Raw genomic sequence first — 12,162 nt, forward strand, 5'->3', positions numbered from 1 at the left:
GGCAACAAACCGATAAAATGTTCTTATCGTTCGAGTTCGTAGTTCATCATTTATACTTTAATTCCTTTTAATTATCTGATTAATTTACTAGAAAATAAACTTCAACTTTTGTAATAATTCGAAATGTGTAAGAGGTATGTTGTTAAGTTGTTTTAATAGAACTATATAGAGCCAGGCTAGACATAAACCAAACATGAGGCTTCGATTGGACGGGGACGCTGGCTGAGTTTGATATGAGGGACAAGCCTAGCCTAGGCCTGTAGAACTGTGTGATGTTTAATACATTTATTTCTTCATTAATATTTAATATCATTGTCATCACTGCTTTCTAATTCAACCTTAATAATTTATAAAGCTGCTATCAAGAAAATCAATTAAATTATATTTTTTAAAGAAAGTATTAAAATACTAATATTAATAATTTAGTTTTAATAATATAATATAATAATATTAATAAATAATAATCATATTTTCTTTATCATTAGGGCCTACTGAAATGAAATACATCATTAATTTTTATATAGGCCTATATTATTTTTTTTTTAAGTTGACTGAATTTTACTGAGATGGAGTTTGGGCCAGAAAGTGATCCTGAGATGAACTTTAATCCTGACTATGAAATTGCAAGTGATGAAGAGTGCAGTAATAACGAAGAAAATAAAGATAGTGATAACGAGAGAGACTCCAGTAGTGGAGACAGTGATGGGTCCAGCAGCAGTGATGAAGAGGACAGTAGCAGTAGTGAAGATGAAAAGAATGAAATGATTAAAAAGAAAGATTCAGTAACTGAACTAGGAAAGAACATTGAACATTCCTCTAATCAGAAATCATTAAAAAATGTTAGTGGCCAGAAAGAAAGGAACATTAAAGAAAGTACCTCCAACAAACAGACCTCATCACCTGGGGATAAATCTAAGAAAGTTAAGGACACAAGAAATAAAAGCAATGAAATTGATTTAGGTGAAAAATCAAAGAATAAAAGTAAGGAAAATAGTAATAAGAAGCCAAGAGATAATCAGGACAAAAAACCTAATGCAACGAGCTCTGAAAAGAGAGTTGATGAAAGAGAGAAAGACAATAAAGCAAATGTGAAATCAAAGAGAAGAAGCCATGAAACTAATCCTGAAAGCAGATCAAAAAGAAGCGATGACAAAAACATTGGTGAAAAGTCAAGAAGTAGAAATGAAGCAGATGATAAGAATAGAGAGTCAAAGAGGAAAAGTCATGGAAGTATTCCTGACGGGAAAAGAAGAGATCATGACACAAGAAGTGGTGATAAAAAATCTAAAAGTCATCATGATGTCCATAAAAAAGAGGGAGAGTTAAAAAAGACAAAAAGTCACGAAAGTAGTCTTGACGAAAAACCTAGAAGAGAAGATCGTGACACAAGTGGTGATAGAAAATCTAAAAGCACAAGCCAGAGTGATGTCCATAAAAAAGACGGAGAGTTAAAAAAGACAAAAAGTCCAGAAAGTAGTCTTGACAAAAAACCTAGAAGAGAAGATCGTGACACAAGTGGTGATAGAAAATCTAAAAAAACAAGCCAGAGTGATGTCCATAAAAAAGACGGAGAGTTAAAAAAGACAAAAAGTCACGAAAGTAGTCTTGACGAAAAACCTAGAAGAGAAGACCGTGATGGAAAATCTGATAGCACAAGCCAGAGTGATGTCCATAAAAAAGATGGAGAGTCAAAGACAAAGGGTAGTCTTAATGAAAAAATTAAAAGAGAACCCTATGATGCAAGTGGTGATAGCAAATCTAAAAGAACAAGCAAGAGTAATCATAAAGAACACGAAAAGTCAAAGACAAAAAGTCATGAACATAGTCTTGATGAAAAATCTAAAAGAAGTGGCCATGGCAAAAGTGGTGATACTAAATCTAAAAGAGCAAGCCATGATGTAAGTTCTGATGATGTGCGTGAGAAAGAGTCTAAAACAAAAATCCAAGAAAGTGGAAAATCAAAAAGAAGTGGTGAGGGTAGTGAAGTTGGAAAATCAAAAAGAACAAGCCATGATATTAGTTTTGATGAGAAAGATGAACATTCGAGAAAGAAAAGCGATGAAACTAGTCTAGAGAGAAGATCAAAAATGAAAAATAATGAAAGTAGTGATGATGGAAAATCTAAAAGAATAAGTCATGATGAACCAAAGACTACAATTCAAGAAAGTGACTTTGACACCAACATTGATAATGACTTTGAAATGGAGTCGAACAAGACATTCCATGAGACTAGTCTTGAAGAACTTTATGCCGATATTTCAATGGATGGTACCGACTTCAAAACACCTTATAAAGCACTTGACTCCAGTCTGGATCTTTACAGTGAGTTTGTAATTGAAGAAGCCTCATCAAGACTTAGTTACGATCAGGTAAAGATTATTTTTAATTGAGTTATAAATAGTTTTATGAAAATATAATTATTTTCTTAGGATTCGGTAGTAAATAACATGCTATTTTTCAATTTTACAAAGACAGAACCTTTAAATTATGCAATATTAAAATGTTAGTCTTCTTTCTAATACATTGTTTTTTTACAGCTTTTAAAAGACAAGAACATAAATCTCCTCAAAGTTGAAGAATTGAAATCGTCATTACAGAAATTGATAAAGCAAGTAAGTTAACTTCAATTATTACAGACATACAAATTAGGGTAATGGATGGTATTTAATTGAAATAATAAAACAGAAACCCAATTAATAGTTATGTGAGTTATGAATACTCATAATTAGTTTTATTATTAGTAATAAATGCTTATTAATTTTGTGATTGTTCCTTTCTACAGTAAGTTATTACCACCAAGGAATTTAAAATCTACAATTTTAATTTAAAATGTGTAATCCAAAGTGTGTGTATACCAAAAATTTTATATTCAATAGTATCATTAATTATTTTATTATTTTGTTTAGGAAAACGCAATCAAGGAAGAAAATTTGAAGTTGCGTAGGAATATCTCTTCCCTGTACAAGACGGCACAAGGAGAAATTAAGCGAAAGGATATGGAAATTGCTGCTCTTGTCAGAAAGTAAGTCCGATGAAACACCCATTTACCGATTCATACATATTATTATGCAAGTCATACATTCTCAGTATGCTTATTAAGGCTTGACAAGCCTGTAGCCAGAGTTCAAAGCCTAGGTTGGAACGAACGCCATTTTCAAACAAGATTCCGTTCCAGAGCAAAAGTGATGACAAATATACTTGCGCTTTATTTTTTCCCTTTTTGTTGAAAATGGTACTTCATTTGATGAAAAAAATGTGGGCTATTGTGGGAAAAAGCCTGGCTAAAAACTTTCTTAATTGTCCTTGGTAATGCTTCATACAATGATACCTTGATTATTATAATATGGAATTATAATCTAATAACTAAATTAATTTTTTTTCAGACTTGACTATTTACAACCAATGCGTTTCCAAGCCCTGATGTATCGTAAGATAGTGGCAGCACGCAGCCAAGGCAAGGAAGGCAAAGAATTTGATGACGTACTTAAAAGTGCATTACAAGCTAAAGAACTTAGCAGTAAGCAGGCAAACTCAAGTGAAGCAATTCAACTATTGGAAGATTCACTAGCTCGAGATTACTACTTTCAAAAAGATAATAGTCTTGAGAGAAAGAAAGAAAACAGTGCAGTGCACAATGAAAGATTTGACCGCCATCCATCAGATGATAAAAGAGAAAATAGATCAAGCAGCAGAGATAAATCTGGAAATATGTACAAGAAAGAACGAGCGTTAAAGAAGGATGTTAGAAGTTTACCTCATAAAAGCAGTTCATCAGCTGATGTAAGAAGTAGAGAAACTGCTTCGCCGAGTAGAAAGAGAAAAGATCGAATCAGTGATCAATATTCAAACGGAACTGTAAACAACTATAAGAGAAAGGATAATACTAGAGAAGAACAAAAAGTTATTGATGAACCAAAATTAAAAGAAAGAAGAACAGAACATAAGGAATGCACTAGAGATGATAGTTTATCATTTAAAAGTAGATCTGAAGATAAACAATTAAGGACAGAAAGATCTACTTCAGTTGAACAAAAGTTGTCTGATAAAAAAAATGAAACTTCATCTAGATCTTCAACAAGTTCTACTCAAAAACATAAATTAGATGAAGACCATGCTAGGAAGTCTGATAAACGGGTGAATGAAAATAATTCTGTTAGGTCTGATTCTAAAAAAATGTCTTCAAGTGAGCGTGACCACAACAAGAGGTATGATAAGGAGGCGAATAGAAGGATGAAAGAACATGATCATGTTAGGTCAGATAGACAATCAAGCAAAGGTGTTCATTTAAACGAACCAGAGTCAGGGAGGTATTCATCAGGTGAAAAGCATCGAATTGAAAAAGAATATGAGAACAGAAGTACCAAAGACCATTCAAAGATATCAGAGTCTGATCAAAGACATAGAAATAAATCTTCAAAAGTAACTGATGAGAGAACACTTGATAAATTGTCACAGAAAGAAAGAGACAGAGAGCTTGAAATTCAAAGGAGAATAAAACAGCGGGAAAAAATGTCACAGATGGCAGAAGACCGAAATAGAGATAGCAGAGACGAAAGGAATCGTTCATCTTCTAGAGATAAAGACAGACATAGTAGGTTGCAAGAATCAAGATTGGATATTGATATTAGAAATAAAGAAAAAGAGAGGAAAAAAGATACTGAAAAAATGAGGGACAGTGATAGAGAAAGAGGACACTCTGATAGAAAAATGAGAGATATAGAAAGAGAAAAAAGAAACGTAGGAGAAGCAAGTAAAGGAAACGAGAAAGATAGAAGAAACCGAGATGAAATTTCTAAATCTGAAAAGGTGGAGAAATCAAAAGATGACAGAAACTATACTCAATCAAGTATTAATAAAAGCAACAATGAAACAGCACTCCAGGATTCAAAAAGGTCTGAGAAAACTACTCATGTAAACAGTCAAGAACATACTTCTGAACGGAGACACCAGAAACCTAAAATTGATGTAGAAAAAACTGAGAAAAAATATAAGAAATCTCCTTCAACAAAAGGGAAAGGTCACCATCTTCCTACATTACGACATCTTGAACATGATGACAGCAGCAGTGAAAATGATACAAGAATCATCGATGGTCATTCTTCTGAATCTTCTGAGATCCATACACAGTCCCAATTGGATTCAAAAGAAAATATGGATGATGAACAACTATCTAGAACTCCTCAGAATGTGGACACTTCTGCCAATGTAGAAAGTGATCGCAGTCTCAGTGATATTGATAGTGAATGCTCCCAAACTGATAATTTAACGTTAGTCGATGATAAAGAACATTTTGATACTATGCAGGATAACTCTCCTAAGAATACACAAAAACACAGTGATAAAGATAAATTTGAAAAAAGGACAAAAACTATGATTCTTAAGAAAGAAAAAGGTCCATTAAAAGAATCTAGTAAACATTCCAATACTGAATCATCAACGGCAACCGTCGGCTCTTTATCAGAAGAAGTAAAAGGATCTGAAAAACCGAAAACTATTTCAAGCAAGAAGAAAATTAAAAAGGATAGTTTGAATGAACAGTCAAATAAGGAGGAAACAAAAAAAAGAAAACCCTTAACAAAAACTGAAAAGTCTCAATCAGATAGTAGTGCACTCGTGACTACTGGTGATATATCAGACACTAGTAATGTAACACCTAGCAAGGATAAAATTAGTAATAAGAAACGAAAAAGGAAAGTAAAAGAGGTTTCAACAAGCAAAAATAAGGTGAAGAAACAGAAGAAAACTGAAAATAACCAAAAAGACATTCTAGATACAGAGGCTACGGAACATACTATTTCAACTGGAAATGAGAAGAAAATGGAGGATGTGATGAGTGATGAAATAATAATGACACAAGAGGACAATATAAGTGAAGAGGTCATGTTGCAAAATGAAGAACAAGAAGATGAAACAATGCAAGAGGAGAAAGTGACAGAAGAAGAGGAAGGATTGATGCAAGATGAAGTAACTACAGCAAAGGATGATTCTCAACTTGAGGAAGGAGAGTTATCGGAAGGGGAGATTAAATCTGATTCAGAATCAGAAATTTCTCCTGATACTTTCAAACCAAGTAGTCATAGGCACAACAGAGGTGATGAACGAAGGAGGCCGACTTTTGCAGGAAAATCAAAGGATCTTCGGCACTTGATCACAAAGAGAGACGGTCATAAAAGAAGTAAGGATTATTACCGTGGCGAGAAACTGCACAGGTCTAGAAGTGACCACCGATATTGAGTGGTTGAGTGAGTAATTAAAAGTACTAAACTGGTATTTTACCTCGGAAGTGTCTTCTATCTACTGTATAGACCAGGAAACAGATTGTTCTGTCACCTATTTGTTGCACATATTGAAATATTGGTGTCTAATTAGTTACAGTAAAGCGTTGTCTACACATCAAACTTTATGGGACAAAAAAATGTGATGTGCCCATATATTGACATGATGATGTCATATCACTACCATATTTGGCAATATCACTACCATATTTGGGCACATCACACCTTTTTTTGGTCAAACTAGTTTGATAGTGGAGACAGAGCTTTTATTACTGTATAATAATATCTCAGGGTTAGTCTCCCAGTAATTAAATTTCCTAGAACTGGAAACTTTAGCAAACAATGTGCCATGACCTTGGGCATATGCAAATTGAGTGGTCGTCGTCTAGACCTAGAATCTGCAAAAATTTTAATTAAGTGAGTCCTCATGCACACAAATTAATTAACATGTTGCCACTACAGTTGATTCTTGGTCGTCACAAATTGAAACCTATTATACTAGTGGTAGGTATTAAATTTCACCTTGTCTTAAACTTGGGTGCTGCTATGTAAACTAAAAAAAAAACTGTATGCTAATGCTAGAAAAAAGTTGGAATGTATTTTAAACATAGTTAATATTTTGTCAGCCTCTAATCCAACCATTCTAGTCAGAAATTATATAATTATAGAATTTTATACAATCAACTCTCCAAATACCGGACACCTCTGGGCTGGCCTAGTATGTCTGGTTTTCCGGAAAGGCTGGTATTCTGAATGTGTTTTTAATGGTGAAAATGAATTTGGGACCCTTTGGTCCTCAAGAGAAGTCTGGTTTTGGGAGAGTCTGGTATTGGGAGAGTTGACTACTTGCATCTGGTGTAGTTATGTTGATCATGCCATTGGTGTATTTAATTTGTATGTATATGGTATTGTCCCAATATTTTTACAATTAATATAATCTACTTTCTACTCAGACTGGACCAGGTGTTCTGCCATCTTTTATATTCTAGAAGTGTGCACAATGTGCTGCTAGTGTTAATTATTAATATAAAGAGCCCGGTGTTTGAGAATGAGTACACCCCCTCAAGCAATTTATCAATTATACCTGTATATTGTTTACAATATGTAAATAATTGTAGGATTAAATATAAAGAATTGTATATTTAACAATGAAGATGTTGTGTTCTTTTGTTTCTTATTATAGGCAGCTATGATAAATGTGGTTTTTTTTCCTTTGATAGATAATTGCAGTTGTTTTAAATCAAATAGAATATTTTGTATTCTACCTTTATTGTATTATATTAATTATAAATGTTTTTCATATTTTTAATGCTTTATGTTTGTCTTAGGATATGGTCTTTTTGGGATACTTTATTTTGTGATATGAAGTATAGTTCATTCATGGAGGTATAAAAATATTTTTATACCTCCATGGTTTATTGTTCCTATATTTTTTTCCTTTTTAAATCCAATTTGGTGGGAGTTGTGTCTTACCATTTTTGTGCCAAAATATTAATCTAATTAATTCCTTGGTAAATACAGATTTATGTGATTATTATTTACAATGTATTGTAATTGACATCATCAGCAAATTAATTTAAAAGTTGCAAAACAGTAACTAAACTGTATAAACAAATATGAATTAATTTCAGTATATTGAAACAGATTTTGATTTTATTATATTTCAGTTCATTTGTGTTTAAAATGTTAAGAAAGATAGAGTAAATAAATTGTTGATTTATTCTAGATTTTGGCCATGCTTGTTTTATTCTAATTTCTGTTTGGAAATGGAGACGTTCCATACTTGGATGGATCGTCATACCATGTCATGCATGAATGGTTCGGTGGCAATCGTGTGGACGGAAACGAGATAAACATGGAACAAAAGTTTGTTGAAATTCAGGAAATTTCAGCACCGCCTGTACATTTATTCAAAGATAATTATCTTATAAAAGGTTTGGAATGCATCCAACTGTGATTTAGCTTTTTAGCAGTTATTTATAACATATCATTCAACAGCTAGGCTAGGCCTACTAGCCCTAACCGTACCCAACCCCCACCACCACCCAAGCACTCCGTCCGACCTACCGTACATATGCATAGGCATAGACAATAATTACTGTGGGGCTTGGCCTAGAGTTTTTAAACAGAACTGAATTTATCGTTTGGGTTAAAAACCTCCTAATTAGTGTTAGGTCCGTATTATTATAATATATTTTTCCAACTTAAAATATCATATCACTAAAACTTTCACAAAATTCATATATTATTAATATTAGGCCTAATAAGAGGCCTAGGCCTATATATTAATGATATTATTATTGGATTTATAAACCTAGACACTTTTTTACATATCATAATAATTGTTGTTTATGCTTACTTTTTTTAGGAATACCATTAGTAATAACAGACGTTGCAAATAAGTGGCCATCGTACAATTGGACTCTAGACTCTCTTTGTACACGTGCAGGTGATAATGTTAGTGTTATGCGCGATTTGAACGATTTGCGCAATTTGAAATTGCGCAAAAAAAATCCTTGCGCAATTTGAATTGAAACATGTGTTTCAAATTGCGCAAGCAACGTATTAAATTGCGCAAGTAATCTGCAAATTGCGCAAGGTTTTTCGACAGATTGTGAAATCATGCACACCCATATTTTTATAGTAATTTCTAAGAATGATTCAAAATTAAAGATAAATATCGCATTTCCTTATTTTAGTAGTGCAAATATTGTTATAAGTTAGCATACCGTCGAAGAACCGACGAAGGAAAACGAAGCGGTGGTGTTCCACCAGGCGGGCGCGGCGCGGGCGGCCGGCTATACTACTCTAGCCTAGCTAGGGTCTGGACTACTGATACTGACTAGGTTACATGGCCTAGCTTAAACTAATATTAAAAACTTAAAAAGTGAGTATTAAACATTATCTTCATTGAAATGGTCTTATTTATATAATAAAATACTAAATTTTAAACTCCTCTGCCTAGGCCTAGCCTAGAGCCATGTATGGGAAAATTTATAGTTCGTTTTCAAATTGCGCAAAGGTGTCATATTGCGCAAGAACTATCTTGCGCAATTTACAAATTGTGCAGCGCAATTTAAAATTGCGCAAAGATTTTCTTGCGCAATTTGAAATTGCGCAAGTTGATTGCGCAATTTGAAATTGCGCAAAAAAATCCTTGCGCAATTTAAAATTGCGCAAGAATTCTTTGCGCAATTTAAAATTGCGCAAGGATTTTTTTGCGCAATTTCAAATTGCGCAAATCTTTCAAATCGCGCATAACATTACTTTCGTCCGACAAAACACAAATTGTACAGATTATAGGGTAAATAAATATAATCAACCATTTTTTTCAGGAAAATACTCATCAAACACTCCATACTGCCCACCATAAAACTACCAAATTTACCGAGTTACAATTTCATCTTTCCCTTGTTACCCAATGACTGTTATTCACCCATTAATACAGTAATAAAGTGATTCATTTGAATTATTCAGGCTGGAAAAATTTACAAAATAAGGAAAAGCACCCTTCGAGAATATATTGATGACATCAGAGCTGAGAATAGTCGGTCAATTAATTCATACCTAGCGGTACAGAACATCAAGAAAGCATTTCCTCAAATTCAGGTAAAGTATACGTAATGAGATAATGCCCGGGAGAGGTGCGCCATGGATGCATCAATTTACAAATAATTATTACAAAAAACCTAGATTGTACATCACATCAATGAATAATAGTGTCAATGTCCGTCATTTTACCACCCACCATATCATGAACAACATTATCACAATGCGTCAAAATGGGTGCGTCATGATCACATAAATGTAATTCACTTTTTTACGCAGGGGTGTGTCGCCTATTCATAAGGTATAACACACATCGGACAAATGACACCTCCCGGGGGTCGTATAGTGGGTCATAAAATTGACAAGTGAGTGTTGTATCATTTGAAACAATAAATTGTAAATTAATTCTGGTTTATTAACAGGAAGATGTACCAATTCCAGGATATGTCAGTAAGGTTCATGGGGGCCCCTTCATGTGGATTGCGAGAAAAGGACACTATGGTAATAGAGCAAGTTTATTTTTTTTTTAAACAAAATGATTACTGTACTAGCATTATTAGATTCTGCAGTAATATTTAATTTAAATTTAAACTAAGTGTACTTAATTTACTTGTTTTTACATTTCAAAGAGTATTGTCATTTCGATCCTGACGATGGGATGTTGGTGATGCTTAAAGGTTGTAAGCGAGTGAAACTCTTTGGCTGTGACCTTTCAACTATGTACCCAAATGATTTAGGGTCAAAGGGAAAGACTATACAGGCTCAGGTTAATTGTAATGACCCTGATTTTAAAGTTCATCCAAATTTTTGCAATGCTGTTTGCTATGAATGTGTTTTGAAGCCAGGACAAATGTAAGTAAAATATGTCTGGTAGTCATAATCATGATTTATGTACATTAGAACCCTATTAAATATTGACAACTTTTGGACCCAACAAAGTATCTCCTTAATTGAGGTGTTCCCCTGAATAGAAGTATCCCTTGGATAGGGGATGTTATGTTGAAACATACCTGCATTGCCCCTTGTTCTAGGTAGGAATATTTGTCTCTGTATTTTTTCTTGCAGGTTATTCATTCCAGCATTCTGGTGGCATCAGGTGACATCACTTGATGTCTGTATCTCTGTCAACTACTTCTTTGGCGATTCGGGAGAAAATATTTATCTTACAAAAATAATGGTTAGTTAATCATCTAAGCTATTAATTCAGTCTTTGTTAACTTTTTAACATAAAAATACTATTTTTCATCTACATTTTAAGCTACACCGTATTAAATCATTTGTCGGGATCTGAACCACGGACTTTGGTTCTGGTAAGCAAGCATGTAAACCACCAAGCCACAGTACCACTAACAAAACTATTATTCCATTTCAGAAACCACCACAATGGGGTGCCTTCTCTTATTGGCTTTTAAATATTGTTGAGCAAAACAGAGATTTTGAATCTTTTCAACGTGTTTTGGCAAATCTTTCTGAGTCAATTCCAGCATTCTTTATGAAGATCTGGCACGAGATCCCTACAGAGGAACAAGTAAAAAAACTAGTAATACTGATTATGAACTATTTAGAAATCACTGAATTACCGAAGGAAACGATTAAATTAAAAAATCCTCCGTTGTTGAAAATCAGAGGTTTGTTATGGCGATCATGATAAATGTTTTATAAATCAAAGTTGAATCAACTCTGGTGATATTTATGTCACTTCTTATAATGAAATGGAAGGATATTGCAATAGGTAGGTGCAATAAAATTAGAGATCCTCATTGAGAAGAAAGTAGAACCTGTTCCAGGAGAATCGCAAGTTTTAATGTACAGTATATCTTAAATCTTTAAAAAAAATTCAATCGTTCTTTGTTTGTGCAAGGAACTCTAACAACAGGACACTGAGCTCGCCTTGCCAAGATAGGAACTCATAACAGTCCTTTGATCTTATGTCTGGCTGCGACAAAAACCAACACTACTAAACTATGTACATGTTCTTTGCGGCAAGCAGTGTTTGTTATAGAGCATTGAACTGATTGTGTCGCAGCCACAGATACACCCTTTGATCTCCGGAGCTAAGCATCATGTTGTTACATTTCCTTGGTTCATGTGCTTCCATTTGTAGATACTATTCATTTTTAATATGTATATATAAATTATATAAATAAAATAAATATTTTTACAGTATAAACATTTACTCATAAATTGTGAATGTAAACACAGGAACATAATTTGTATTCATATATTTCTTTTATTGATTACTTGCAGACATATGGCATGCTACACGGGCATAAAATAAATAAAAATTATATCATATTGACAAATAAAACTGTATATTTGAATTTAAAATAATGAAATT

The 12,162-nt window shown here is 33.3% G+C and overlaps 2 protein-coding genes across 2 annotated transcripts; both read left to right on the top strand.

Moving 5' to 3' along the window:
• The first annotated feature begins 4 nt into the window (after nt 1–4).
• Nucleotides 5–7,913, top strand: LOC140054543 (uncharacterized). Its single transcript, XM_072099574.1, has 5 exons — nt 5–134; nt 548–2,369; nt 2,538–2,612; nt 2,907–3,022; nt 3,384–7,913. The coding sequence occupies exons 2-5, from the start codon at nt 567–569 to the stop codon at nt 6,232–6,234; spliced, it is 4,845 nt and encodes a 1,614-aa protein (XP_071955675.1). The 5' UTR covers nt 5–134; nt 548–566; the 3' UTR covers nt 6,235–7,913.
• A 55-nt stretch (nt 7,914–7,968) lies between these two features.
• On the top strand, nt 7,969–12,044 carry LOC140054546 (bifunctional peptidase and arginyl-hydroxylase JMJD5-like). Its single transcript, XM_072099577.1, has 8 exons — nt 7,969–8,209; nt 8,644–8,733; nt 9,539–9,579; nt 9,753–9,884; nt 10,247–10,325; nt 10,454–10,676; nt 10,890–11,001; nt 11,197–12,044. The coding sequence occupies exons 1-8, from the start codon at nt 8,083–8,085 to the stop codon at nt 11,470–11,472; spliced, it is 1,080 nt and encodes a 359-aa protein (XP_071955678.1). The 5' UTR covers nt 7,969–8,082; the 3' UTR covers nt 11,473–12,044.
• Nucleotides 12,045–12,162: the final 118 nt, after the last annotated feature.

Source organism: Antedon mediterranea, chromosome 7 (genome assembly GCF_964355755.1).
Source record: "Antedon mediterranea chromosome 7, ecAntMedi1.1, whole genome shotgun sequence".
In the NCBI taxonomy this organism is placed as follows: Eukaryota; Metazoa; Echinodermata; class Crinoidea; order Comatulida; family Antedonidae; genus Antedon; species Antedon mediterranea.

Bases quoted from the DNA above. Each gene is read 5' to 3' on its own strand.
- LOC140054546 (XM_072099577.1), top strand. From the start codon at position 8,083: ATGCATGAATGGTTCGGTGGCAATCGTGTGGACGGAAACGAGATAAAC. The intron at 8,210-8,643 runs GTTTGGAATGCA...TACTTTTTTTAG, and splicing joins AGATAATTATCTTATAAAAG to GAATACCATTAGTAATAACA. The intron at 11,002-11,196 runs GTTAGTTAATCA...ATTCCATTTCAG, and splicing joins TTTATCTTACAAAAATAATG to AAACCACCACAATGGGGTGC.
- LOC140054543 (XM_072099574.1), top strand. From the start codon at position 567: ATGGAGTTTGGGCCAGAAAGTGATCCTGAGATGAACTTTAATCCTGAC. The intron at 2,370-2,537 runs GTAAAGATTATT...GTTTTTTTACAG, and splicing joins CAAGACTTAGTTACGATCAG to CTTTTAAAAGACAAGAACAT. The intron at 3,023-3,383 runs GTAAGTCCGATG...ATTTTTTTTCAG, and splicing joins ATTGCTGCTCTTGTCAGAAA to ACTTGACTATTTACAACCAA.